At 47.1% G+C, this 13,693-nt stretch overlaps 2 protein-coding genes across 2 annotated transcripts in view; both read left to right on the top strand.

The window, feature by feature from the left end:
- Positions 1 to 1,617, top strand: part of cnbpb (CCHC-type zinc finger, nucleic acid binding protein b) — a 9,018-nt gene extending 7,401 nt beyond the window's left edge. The window contains exon 5 of the mRNA XM_078283588.1: positions 595 to 1,617. Coding sequence (XP_078139714.1) covers positions 595 to 712 — 118 coding nt within the window. The 3' untranslated portion in view covers positions 713 to 1,617. The remainder of the gene's footprint in view (positions 1 to 594) is intronic.
- Positions 1,618 to 2,259: 642 nt separating this feature from the next.
- Positions 2,260 to 12,725, top strand: isy1 (ISY1 spliceosome associated protein). The gene is made up of 11 exons (XM_071917480.2): positions 2,260 to 2,545; positions 3,302 to 3,324; positions 3,614 to 3,665; positions 3,802 to 3,867; positions 3,984 to 4,026; positions 4,289 to 4,401; positions 5,075 to 5,192; positions 6,846 to 6,968; positions 8,627 to 8,736; positions 9,523 to 9,609; positions 12,610 to 12,725. Exons 1-11 carry the CDS (start codon positions 2,543 to 2,545, stop codon positions 12,715 to 12,717), a joined length of 846 nt encoding a protein of 281 aa, XP_071773581.1. The 5' UTR covers positions 2,260 to 2,542; the 3' UTR covers positions 12,718 to 12,725.
- The last annotated feature ends 968 nt before the right edge of the window (positions 12,726 to 13,693 follow it).

Here is a 13,693-nt window from a genome sequence, read left to right on the forward strand (position 1 = left end):
GTGTGGTTAATACCCAGTCTACCTGTCTCTCTCTCTGCAGGTGTGGTTAATACCCAGTCTACCTGTCTCTCTCTCCTCAGGTGTGGTTAATACCTAGTCTACCTGTCTCTCTCTCTGCAGGTGTGGTTAATACCCAGTCTACCTGTCTCTCTCTGCAGGTGTGGTTAATACCTAGTCTACCTGTCTCTCTCTCTGCAGGTGTGGTTAATACCCAGTCTACCTGTCTCTCTCTGCAGGTGTGGTTAATACCCAGTCTACCTGTCTCTCTCTCCTCAGGTGTGGTTAATACCCAGTCTACCTGTCTCTCTCTGCAGGTGTGGTTAATACCCAGTCTACCTGTCTCTCTCTCTGCAGGTGTGGTTAATACCCAGTCTACCTGTCTCTCTCTCCTCAGGTGTGGTTAATACCCAGTCTACCTGTCTGTCTCTCCGCAGGTGTGGTTAACACCCAGTCTACCTGTCTGTCTCTCCTCAGGTGTGGTTAACACCCAGTCTACCTGTCTGTCTCTCTGCAGGTGTGGTTAACACCCAGTCTACCTGTCTGTCTCTCCTCAGGTGTGGTTAACACCCAGTCTACCTGTCTGTCTCTCTGCAGGTGTGGTGAGATCGGCCATGTTGCGGTTCACTGCAGCAAGGCTTCTGAAGTGAACTGCTACAACTGTGGGAAGTCCGGTCACCTGGCCAAGGAGTGCAGCATCGAGGCCACGGCCTAGCCACGCCCCCCGCCCCACCCCACCCCCCGCTCTCTTTCATCGTCTTTTCTTTCTCTTTATTTTTCATTTTCTCTGATCCTCCTTCATCATTGGTCCGGAGGCCTGTCAGTCAGCCTCGGACCGGCCGGTCAGAGGGACGGAGGAGGAAAAGGGGCGGACACTAAAAAAAACAGAAATCCACTTTCTTCTGCATTTATAAAACAAAACCAGAATTTGTGTTTTTAGTTTGGTAGCGGTGTCATGATGTATAAAGCTTTGTTTAAGAATCCTTTCTGCCCGGCCGATTGGCTGAGAGAGTAGAGTGATATAATGTTAAGCCCCTCCCATCAGCCCTAAAAGGGGCGGGGTCACAGGGGAGGGGAGTAAAATAAGCGATGGAAGTTTCTATCTTCCAATACGGTGATTAACTTTATTTTTGCTTTTTTTTTTCTGGACAAAACTGAGTTTGTCTGAGAGAAACGTGATTGGCCGCCTCCAGGCTAGCAACAGCCAATCACCTCAAAGGACGGCCGCTTCGTTACCGCGCTAGGAACGAACGAGTCGAGACAAGCTGATCGCAGCAGATGACAAATGGAACATTGATAATAATTCATATTTTAAAGGTGCGTTTTGTTTTTGCACAGTTCAGCTGACGGTTCAGAAGCTAAAAGTGAGAGAGAGCAGCTGAAGCACGGAGCGACGGCCGAGACCTGAAAAGACAAAAAAACTAAAACAAAAAACAATTTTAAGTTTGGAGAAAGGAGAATGTTTTCACAAAAAAAAAATCAAAATGTTATTTTTGTACAATATATCACTTAGAACTACTGTAAAAATATCATTTGCTTGTACTCAGTGTTGGAGTCGGAGGCGAGGCTGTAAGTTTAATCTGAAATAAACCTGGAGGAGGAAGACGGACGGAGACGCTCCCCGGCTGCTGTCGTTCTTTACCACACTGAGGCATGATGGGGGATGATGATGATGATGATGATGATGATGATGATGAAGACAGACAGACCCAGCAGTCTGCTGGAGTTTGGCTGAAATCAAGTTCAGTAAAACTAAAACTCGGTGTTAAGTAAAATAAAATAAATTTAGTTTCCATCTTGTTTATGTGCAGATAAAACTAACGCTAACTTCCTGCACACCTGTTCAGCTCCCATGAGCCTCTGCTGCTCCGCAGTCTGTTCATCTGATCTGAAGTCAGATTCTGTTGAGAAACAAAAAGTAAATTAAATACATTTTTAAAAGGATTTACGATTTGTTTTTTTACACAAATACAGAATAGCTGTTATAAACCTGTCATTATACTTTTACAAATACTAGATCTAGAACTGAAACTAAACAAAAACTAAAGTAAAACGACCAAACACACTGAATACAACTAGACAGGTAGGCAGACAGACAGACAGACAGACAGACAGACAGGTAGGCAGACAGACAGACAGACAGACAGGTAGGCAGGCAGACAGACAGACAGGTAGGCAGACAGACAGACAGACAGACAGACAGACAGGTAGGCAGACAGACAGATGTTCAGGTCCTGGCTCTACAGGTGAAACACTTCACTGTCACTAAAGGATCTTCAGTCTGGAAACAACACGACAGTCAAACCACCTCCCAGCCAGCAGAGATGATCCACAGACCAGATCTCATCATCGGTCGCTAGATGGAGACAGACTGACTGACGGACTGTAGCTCCGCCTGGTCTGTTTCCTGGAGTCTCAACTTTCACCTTTGACCTCAGCCGGTGAAGTACTTCCTGTTTGTGTCAGCGCGTGCAGTTTGTTGTGCTGAAACTAAACTTTCCGTCCGGTTTTACCGTCAAACAGCAAGAAGCAGAAAGCAGCAGATATGGTGAGAAACACGGCGCGAGACGAGAGACGGTTTGATATGAAGGAGGCGGGAATGAGCCAGTTAGCTAACAGTCTGTAAGCTAACCTGTTAGCTAGCCGGCTAGCTTCTGTTGGTGGTTTCTGTCCATTCAGAGATAGCTAACGTTAGCTAAACAGTAAATATTATCTGTAGATAAACGTTAAACTGTGATATTACTGTGTAACACCACACTGAGGTCTGCCGCCATGTTGACACTGGTCGTTTTTAACATCAAGCAGCTCGATGGAAATAATTAGACAGCACGATAGTCCGGCAACTTTTTTCTTTCTGGCAACTTCTGTGACTCCTGTTTTCAAAATGTCCAATAAAACCAAACTAAACGAACATGCTAGTCTGGTCCCGGTCTTCCTGGTTCCTGCTGTGGTTCTGTTTGAACCCGCCTGGAGCCAGACATCAAAACACCAAGCAGAACCTCATTCAACAAAACCTCAACTTCTAACTGGTTCTGTTTTTCCACCAAAACACCCGCGGTGCTACAGAGCGGTGGAAGTGTGAAAGATGAGATTTTAATGAGATAAAGTGCTGCTCGGTGGAAACATCTGTGCCGAACTTTACAGAAGACCCTAATGATCCGTTAAAGGTCTTCAGTCTTGTTCTACCAGGTCCAGACCTGTTCTGGTGGTAAAGTGACAGGTTTCTGAATGGAGTCTGGTGTGAATGCAGAGTTGTAATGAGCTGTTAGCTGGTAACTAATGTTTGTCACTGTGTTTTTACCAGGCCCGAAATGCAGAGAAGGCCATGTAAGTACTGTGTGTGTGTGTGTGTGTGTGTGTGTACAGTGTCTCCCATACAGTGTTAATCTTCTGGTAAATTTGTGTTTTGGATTCATTCGGAAGCTGGTGGCTCTGAAACAATTAAGATTTAAAGCTGCCAAATGCTGACAGCATGTTAGTGAACTACAATGACCATAATGCATTCATCAGTTCTACTGTGTTCTGTTGTGTTCTACTGTGTTCTACTGTGTTCTACTGTGTTCTACTGTGTTCTGTTGTGTTCTACTGTGTTCTGTTGTGTTCTACTGTGTTCCAGGACGGCTCTGGCTCGGTTCAGACAGGCCCAGCTGGAGGAAGGCAAAGTGAAGGTCAGATTCTACTCTGTTCTACTGTTCTTCTGCTCATGGCAACAACTGACAAAATCCCACAGTACTGGTTTAATTCATTATCCTGTCTGTCTGTCTGCCTGCCTGTCTGTCTGCCTGTCTGTCTGTCTGTCTGTAGGAGCGGAGGCCCTTCCTGGCATCAGAGTGCAGTGAACTTCCTAAAGCTGAGAAATGGAGGAGACAGGTACACACTCTGTAGCAGCAGCAGTAGAAAACAAAGCATCAAACATAAAGGACTAAAGATGTATAAACCCTGGTATTTCTAACCTGTGTGTGTGTGTGTGTGTGTGTGTGTGTCAGATCATCAGTGAGATCTCTAAGAAAGTGGCTCAGATTCAGAACGGTGAGTATCTGGAAACTTAAAACTCTTCAGTTTGCTCCAAACTTTAAATGTTTTCAAACAGAAGCTTCAGACTGCAGAGTCTGATCGGTTCTGTGTTCTGCTGGAGAACCGGTGTTAGAACAGTCAACACTACTAACACACACAGGGAAAGATCATCCTGAAGACATGGCAGCACTTTAGACTCACCTGTCTGTCTCTCACCTGTCTGTCTCTCTCTACCTGTCTCTCTCTCTCACCTGCCTCTCTCTCACCTGTCTCTCAGCTGGTCTGGGAGAGTTCAGGATTCGGGATTTAAACGATGAGATCAACAAGCTGCTGAGAGAGAAAGGTCACTGGGAGGTCAGGATCAAGGAGCTGGGAGGACCCGACTACGGGGTGACGATCAATAACTTTATTAATATTCATATTATTATTATTATTTTAACTGCTGGAATTTCTTTTCTTTTTTTTTCTTTAACTTATAGATATTTCCCGGTCAACAGAAGCGGTCAGTGATTGGCCCATAGGGGGCGCTGTAGTGAGCTGCAGGGTCTGAGGCTCCGCCCCTCTGTGCCGTCAGTCAGAGTTGTGAAACTTGGTGAAACAGTCAGAAAGAGATTCAGTCTGCAGGGTTAGAAAGGTCCACAAGAGACCAGGTTCAGTCTGCAGGGTTAGAAAGGTCCGCAAGAGACCAGGTTCAGTCTGCAGGGTTAGAAAGGTCCGCAAGAGACCAGGTTCAGTCTGCAGGGTTAGAAAGGTCCGCAAGAGACCAGGTTCAGTCTGCAGGGTTAGAAAGGTCCGCAAGAGACCAGGTTCAGTCTGCAGGGTTAGAAAGGTCCGCAAGAGACCAGGTTCAGTCTGCAGGCTTCTGGACTCTTCACTCTGTGTGGAAGCAGCGAAGTGTCAGAGTTATAGAAATGAGTTATTGGTCAATGCAGTGGAAGCTGTTGTATTATTATTCTGGTTAATATTCCAACATGTAGATCATGAAGGGAAAGAGGTTCCGGGGAACAGAGGCTATAAATGCTGTTTGTCTTTATTAATATTAATATTAATATTAATATTTCAGCGTGTCGGTCCTAAGATGCTGGATCATGAAGGGAAAGAGGTTCCGGGGAACAGAGGCTATAAATACTTCGGAGCAGCCAGAGATTTGCCAGGAGTCAGAGAGCTGTTTGAGAAAGAACGTATGTATCCTGTCACATCCCATAATATCATATAAAATGTACCAGTATAGTGTTACATAATCTAATATGCCACTGTGCAGTCACACAACATACTAACATACCATGATACAGTTATATAATCTATACTAATACACAGTCTACACCCGACCTGTCACCTGTCTGTTAAAGCTGATCTGTGTTTCCCATCAGTGAGCCATCAGCACATTAATGTAGAGATATTAGTATAACTTCAGTAAACTGGATCGCTTTAGCTGGAGCTAAAGAAAACAACGGGGCTGATGGGAAATGTAGTCTTAACGTGGAGAAACACTACACTAACAATGCCACTGCTGTGACAGGCTGATGGTCCGGTTACATCATCAGACCGAGACGGAAACATTAATATGATGAAGAAATACTGTTAACATTGATACATTAGCTCTGTTCGAAACCGTTCCCTGTTACAGAAATAGTGCACTATATAGTGTATCTGCCATTTTCTACTAGTGTCCAAATTCTCAACGGTTAATTTGATTCATTAAATAGTCCACTATAAGATACCCACAATGCACTACAAATTGTAGTGAACAGACAGTGTACCCTATAATTTCTCCTGTATACCACAATGCAATGTGATCGTATCTTACCAAAGAAGAAGAAGCAGCTAGCTAACATGTTAGCTAATAGAAACTGGTCTATTTACCGGTTGACTGCGTTGGCAAATCAACAAAAGACGTATCAGACACCTCATTCGAGTTCCTCCGTTTTGAACCAAGAGCAGCAAAACTTTAGGAATCATCGTTACAGGTCAGCTAACTTTACCCACCAGTACAGGAAGTGATATGAAAGCTTGTGCTAGTCATTAGCTCACAAGCTAGTTTACCAAACCAAAACAGCTTGCTGCCGTTAGCAGACAGCACCAAAGCTGACAAAACCACACTTGCACATGATCAGAATTTCAACAATTTATTTGTAATTTAATGTTCAAAACTTGTCAAAATCGATACGACCTGAGTCCATTTCAACCTGCTGTCATGATGCTTGGTTTGTTTACGTGATGCCGGGCGCGTCCCGGTGCGTCACACGAATATCCAGCGCATTTTTTTGACGCAATGATATTTACTGTAGTGTCCGAAATTTCGTTCGGTCGTTGCCCATATAGTTCACTATCTGATAAACACTACATGGGGAATAGTGAGTGAGGGAATGAGTGAACCATTCCAAACACAGCTATTGATTCACTTTAATAGTTCTGAACCAGACCACTGACGCTACTGTCTGTCTCCCTGTCTGTCTCCCTGTCTCCCTGTCTGTCTCCCTGTCTGTCTCCCTGTCTGTCTGTCTCCCTGTCTGTCTGTCTCCCTGTCTGTGTCCCTGTCTGTCTCCCTGTCTGTCTGTCTCCCTGTCTGTCTCCCTGTCTGTGTCCCTGTCTGTCTCCCTGTCTGTCTGTCTGTCTCCCTGTCTGTCTGTCTCCCTGTCTGTGTCCCTGTCTGTGTCCCTGTCTGTCTGTCTGTCTCCCTGTCTGTCTCCCTGTCTGTCTGTCTGTCTCCCTGTCTGTCTGTCTGTCTCCCTGTCTGTCTGTGTCCCTGTCTGTGTCCCTGTCTGTCTGTCTGTCTGTCTCCCTGTCTGTCTCCCTGTCTGTCTGTCTGTCCTACCCCCCCCCTCTCCCCCCAGCGGCCCCGGCGGTGAGGAAGACGAGGGCGGAGCTTATGAAGGATGTGGATGCAGAATATTACGGCTACAGAGACGAAGATGACGGAGTTCTGCTTCCTCTGGAGACACAGCATGAGAGACAAGGTGCTGAAACACTGGCTGCTTACTGACTGGCTGCTTACTGACTGGCTGCTTACTGACTGGCTGCTTACTGGCTGGCTGCTTACTGACTGGCTGCTTAACTGGCTGGCTGCTTACTGACTGGCTGCTTAACTGGCTGGCTGCTTACTGACTGGCTGCTTACTGACTGGCTGCTTACTGACTGGCTGCTTAACTGGCTGGCTGCTTACTGACTGGCTGCTTACTGACTGGCTGCTTAACTGGCTGGCTGCTTACTGACTGGCTGCTTACTGACTGGCTGCTTACTGGCTGGCTGCTTACTGACTGGCTGCTTACTGACTGGCTGCTTAACTGGCTGGCTGCTTTACTGACTGGCTGCTTACTGACTGGCTGCTTACTGACTGGCTGCTTACTGGCTGGCTGCTTAACTGGCTGGCTGCTTACTGACTGGCTGCTTACTGGCTGGCTGCTTACTGACTGGCTGCTTACTGACTGGCTGCTTACTGACTGGCTGCTTAACTGGCTGGCTGCTTACTGACTGGCTGCTTACTGACTGGCTGCTTACTGGCTGGCTGCTTACTGGCTGGCTGCTTACTGACTGGCTGCTTAACTGGCTGGCTGCTTACTGACTGGCTGCTTACTGGCTGGCTGCTTACTGACTGGCTGCTTACTGACTGGCTGCTTACTGACTGGCTGCTTACTGACTGGCTGCTTAACTGGCTGGCTGCTTACTGACTGGCTGCTTACTGACTGGCTGCTTACTGGCTGGCTGCTTACAGACTGGCTGCTTACTGACTGGCTGCTTACTGACTGGCTGCTTAACTGGCTGGCTGCTTTACTGACTAGCTGCTTACTGACTGGCTGCTTACTGACTGGCTGCTTACTGGCTGGCTGCTTACTGACTGGCTGCTTAACTGGCTGGCTGCTTACTGACTGGCTGCTTAACTGGCTGGCTGCTTACTGACTGGCTGCTTACTGGCTGGCTGCTTACTGACTGGCTGCTTAACTGGCTGGCTGCTTACTGGCTGGCTGCTTACTGACTGGCTGCTTACTGACTGGCTGCTTTACTGGCTGGCTGCTTACTGGCTGGCTGCTTACTGGCTGGCTGCTTACTGACTGGCTGCTTAACTGGCTGGCTGCTTAACTGGCTGGCTGCTTACTGACTGGCTGCTTACTGACTGGCTGCTTTACTGGCTGGCTGCTTAACTGGCTGGCTGCTTAACTGGCTGGCTGCTTACTGACTGGCTGCTTACTGACTGGCTGCTTACTGACTGGCTGCTTTACTGGCTGGCTGCTTAACTGGCTGGCTGCTTAACTGGCTGGCTGCTTACTGGCTGCTTTACTGGCTGGTTGCTACAGCGTAACCTAGCAACCACCGACATGGAGCACACAGTCATTTGATTTATCAACACTACTGCAGTAATCCAGATGAAGGAAGTGGATACTTCAGAAATATTGATTAGCTGCCAACAGTTTCACCGCAGCGGTTAAAGAGCTACACTTCCTGTTTACACAAACCTTATTGGCTGATTCAGTCAGAGGCGTGTCCAGGAGAGTTCTGGGTGGGAGGGGCTAAAGCCTCAATGAGCAGAGGATCTACCAGGAGATTCTTTTACTTTGCATTCAGCCATACAATCACCTTAAATAGCTGTGTGTGTGTGTGTGTGTGTGTGTGTGTGCAGCTGTAGCTGAGGCAGTGGAGAGGTGGAGGTCAGAGAAGGAGGCGCGACTGTCAGGAGAGAAGGAGGAGGAGGAGGAGGAGCAGAGCATCTACACCGTGCAGGATGAAGAGGTGCAGCACCTGATCAATAACCTGTTCCTCTATAATCAATAACTAGTCATTGATCTGACCTTGGTCAAACCAGCTGAAACTCACCAAACACCAGATTTGAAGAAATATTACAAGTGTCTGAGGCAGCAGTGAAGACAGCTGAGGCTCGAGCCCATTCAGCTTCACATTAGTGTTAGCTTCACATTAGTGTTAGCTTCACATTAGCGTTAGCTTCACATTAGCGTTAGCGTCACATTAGCGTTAGCGTCACATTAGCGTTAGCTTCACATTAGCGTTAGCTTCACATTAGCGTTAGCGTCACATTAGCGTTAGCTTCACATTAGCGTTAGCTTCACATTAGCGTTAGCGTCACATTAGCGTTAGCGTCATATTAGCATGTGGAGTTCAGCAGTTCTCAGTATAAATCTCAGTTTGGATCAGTGGATTATTCTGAATCCATTCTGCAGAATGAGAAATGATGCGTTCTGTCAGAATACAGGCAGTGTGGACAAGCTAGCAGGAGGCTAGCTGTGGGCTAGCTAGGCTACAGACTGGGCTACTAGAAAACATTTCATGAAGCGTTTGTCCAAACATGTAAACACTGTTGGACAGGACAGGCGCCGCCTGCTGGAACCTGTTCTCCTTGTTAAATAAATGGAGGGTTCTGCTGTAGAGAACATGAACAAGAACCAACAGCTTCACATCCAGGAACAGAAGATCTGTAGGAAGCCTGGAACATATAGTGTGTGTGTGTATATGTAGTACAGTGTGTATGTGTTTAATGTGTGTGTGTGTGTGTGTTTGCAGTGTGATGAGGAGAGCAGAGAGGAGCAGGAGGGAGAGGAGGGAGGACACGCCTTCATCGCCCACGTTCCTGTTCCCTCACAGAGAGAGGTGACACACACACACACACACACACACCTTCTGAACCCTCAGCAGGGTTTGGTCCTGGTTAACTGGTTTTAACTGACCTACTGACTGACATCACGACTGACACAAGACCAGAGGCCTCATTTATAAAACTGCGTGGATTCCACACTGAAAGGTTCCATGTGCACAGCAGAGGAACGTTAGACCCTCCAGGACTCTGCGATCACGGAATTTACCGCGGAAAATAGGTCCACCCGCGGAATATGTGTTCATCCGCGGAAAAAGCAGCATTCATTCTCGAAAACATGAATTTTTCAAAATTACCACTAGATATCACTAGGGTATAGGCCCTTTTCACATTGTCATGGTAACAGCTTCCGAACTGAGAAACAGGTGCATTACAACTTCCTGTTTCCAGCTCCTTCACTAAATCCACAACCTGCAACATCAACATGGTGAAGCACAAAGACTGTTTTTATTGACTCCTGGATCTAGACTAGAGAAGAGGTTATTATAAGGTGAGTTTTAGTTTCAGTTTCTCCTCGTCAGCTGTCATCTCTTGGCGGTCATCACCTCATTTGCATAACGTTACATTATGGGGCTCATTCATAAAACTTACCGGCAGGTTTAGCGTGACGTCAGGGCAGATACCGTCGTGGTGTTTTCTCATTCATAAACGTGAAATACCGGGACGTTATTTGCGTTGCCGTTCTCCCCGTACTTCCACCCCTTCTGATCATTTACATATTGTGAAAGCGATTCATAAAAGCAAACGTCAGTTTCCATCTGATTTGATTCAGTTTATCATGATGGAGAGAAGATGACCAGACGCACGTCCCATAAACTCTTTATTACTGCTGGAGTGAAGTAGAGCTGAAGTATTTCAGAAAGAGAACGCTGCACATTGCTGCCGCTGCTCCCATATATTTATTTTACAGTGGTTAATTTTTTCATTCCATCTTGTTAATGTTTACATGTGGAGGTTCAACCCTCTTATTCTTCAAGAGTTCCAGTTGAATACATGTAGGAGTTTAGAAGGAGCATGTTCATTTTATGAATTTATTACAGATCCCTTTTAACTGGATTGATGAATAAATATATATTTTTCAGAATAATTGATCATTTTTAGCTGTTTTTCCTAATGTCTGCAGAAAACCGCAGAATAATGATTTCTAGCCGCAGAATTACCGCAGAATTTCGGATTTTTTTCCGCTGAATCCTGGAGGGAGCAAAATGTACGTACGTACGTACAAAAATAATCAGATTTATAAAACCGTGCGTACGCACACCTGCACACAATTTCCCCTTTTATAAATCACAGTCAACTTGAAATGTTGCGCACGAGCCTCAGACTCCGCCCCCTAACTCCGCCTCAGACTCCGCCCCCAACCCACACTGATGTGTGTGTAAATGTGCTGTCGGTCTGTTCTCTGTGACAGCGGAGCCAGACGGAAAAGAGAAATGTCCCGGTGGCTTCAGTTCAGCTTCAACCAGAAACCGTCTGAGAGCAACGTGTCACAGCAGCAGTTAAAGCTGCAGCTCCGAGAGCCGGACTCATCATAAAACAAAAAAGATATAAAGATTGACGCCAAGAAGCGTTTTGCTGCGCGGCGACAGTGTGTCGGCGGCACCGGAGGGCGAGGAGACACCGGAGCTGTCTGCTCCTGAAGGTTTCACCTGGATAACTAACTGGCATTGTGCAGAAACACAGAGACACCGACATGACATCAGAGAGGAAGATGAGATGCTGCGACTGACCAGGTGTCTTAAATGTGCCTTTTGTTGTTGTGACGTAACCACGCGCTCAACATTTCACATTCATTTGATTTGAATAAAAAAACAGTCTTAAAGTCCCACTGAAACGGAAGTTAGAGGTCTTTAGCTTCTGTACTGTGACCTATTTCCCAGTGAAACGGAATATTTGAGCGGTGTACAGTTACAAGAGGGATTTAAATCAAATCCTTCGCATTTGATTGGACCGCTAAACAGTGGGCGGGGCTTAGAGTTTCGCGCGATATGGAGCTACAGAGAGAAACGGAGCTACAGAGGACTGTTGGCTTCACACACACACCTCCCTCACCTGTTGTGTCATGATATTATTGGTTGAAATTGGTTATGGGCATGCTTACGTAAGCACACGGCATATTTTGTTTTACAGGAAGAAAACATGATTGGATTTTGATATAAGAATACAAAGAAATTGATTTTTTGTATTTTTTTGGGCATATATTGTTAAATAGGTGCACAATATGACCGGGGATGTGATCTAAAAGGGTTAAAAATGCATTTTTCATTTCATCTCGACTTTAAGAGCAGACCAGACAAGTTGTTTATTCTGGTTTTCTGACACAGACCGGCGGTGAAGAGGAGGCTGGAGGACGCTGCGCCCGGCACGCCGTCTCCAGCGCGCCATGTGACCATAACGCATCATTATTTTATTACCTTGACACATCCGGTCCAACTGCTTAACACTTTGAGTTTGTCACATTTAATTGTGACAAATTGGGTCTCTGCTAAAGACTGCGATGCAGTTAGTTGAGACTCAGCCACACGTCAGCCTGTAATGAGATGCAGACGCTTTGTGGACAAATGATCGGCTTTCTAACTGAAGAGGCTGTTCGGCTGCAGCCCGGACGTCTTCTGACAGGAATGTCATCAGAGGGTTTCTGAGCTGATGTGAGTCGGCCTGGAAACTGATGGAGCGTAAAGGACATTTTTTTACAATCTAAGTTACCGTTCCCCTCTGTCTCCAAAATGTTGCAGCAGGGGTCAAAGTTTCCGTGGCGGTGCGCACATTTTCACGCTAAGTTTGTTTTGATAAATCCGAAAATCTGCCGGTTTTGTGCGCACGCAATGTTTTCTAGATGAGGCCCCAGAAGAGCTGTGATTGGCCGCTCGGTGTCTCCTCCTCTACGGGTCGCTGCGGGCCGATAGTGAAGACAACATGGAGACTGGAGACTGACCTGTCTGTCTCTCACCTGTCTCTCTGTCTGACCTGTCTGTCTGTCACCTGTCTGTCTGCAGGTGGAGGAGGCTCTGGTCAGAAGGAAGAAGATGGAGTTGCTGCAGCGTTACGCCAGTGAGACTCTGCTGGCTCAGAGCCAGGAGGCCCGCACCCTGCTGGGGCTGTAGGGGGGGGGGGGGGGGGCACCCTGCTGGGGCTGTGTGTGTGGGGGGGGGGGGCACCCTGCTGGGGCTGTGGGGGGGGGGGGGGGGGGCACCCTGCTGGGGCTGTAGGGGGGGGGCACCCTGCTGGGGCTGTAGGGGGGGGGGGGGGGGGGAGATGAGTGGATTGTTGATGTCAATGTAAATAATGGCTGTTTTTTATACATGAACATGATCTTTGTCTGTTTCCTATTAAAAGACATTCAGTCGTTCAGCCTGAATCTGTTGCTGTCAGTGTCTGTCAACCGGGGGCCGTGAGGGGTTCCAGGGTTCTTCAGGGGGTTTCTATGGTTCCTTCAGGGGGTTCCAGGGTTCTTCAGGAGGTTCAGTGTTCTTCAGGGAGTTACAATCAAATTTTATTGGTCACATACACAATCATACACAGTACAACACGTAGTGAAATGCTTAGGTGTCTGTCTCCAGTATCGTACAGTAGTACTGGTATAAAGAACAATATATTAAACAATATTAAAAGGTAAAAAGGTACAGTGCAATAGTTAGAACAAGGTACAGTAATGTGTTCCAGGGTTCTTCAGGGAGTTCCAGAGTTCCTCAGGGGGTTCTGGGGTTCATCAGTGTGTTACAGGGTTCCATCAGGGAGTTCTATGGTTCCTTGAGGGAGTTCCAGGGTTCTTCAGGAGGTTCCTGCCGCGGTCTGTGCTGCAGCAGAGTTGAATAGTTCTGTGATTTCCTGATAGTGAAAGTTGCGTAACGGAGGAACCGAGTGGTGTCGGAGGAACCGAGTGGTGTCGGAGGAACCGAGTGGTGTCGGAGGAACCGAGTGGTGACGAAGGAACCGAGTGGTGTCGGAGGAACCGAGTGGTGTCGGAGGAACCGAGTGGTGACGAAGGAACCGAGTGGTGACGAAGGAACCGAGTGGTGTCGGAGGAACCGAGTGGTGTCGGAGGAACCGAGTGGCGTTTCCTCGGTGGAGACAGACGGC

This window comes from Centroberyx gerrardi, chromosome 5 (assembly GCF_048128805.1).
Source record: "Centroberyx gerrardi isolate f3 chromosome 5, fCenGer3.hap1.cur.20231027, whole genome shotgun sequence".
NCBI lineage: Eukaryota > Metazoa > Chordata > Actinopteri > Beryciformes > Berycidae > Centroberyx > Centroberyx gerrardi.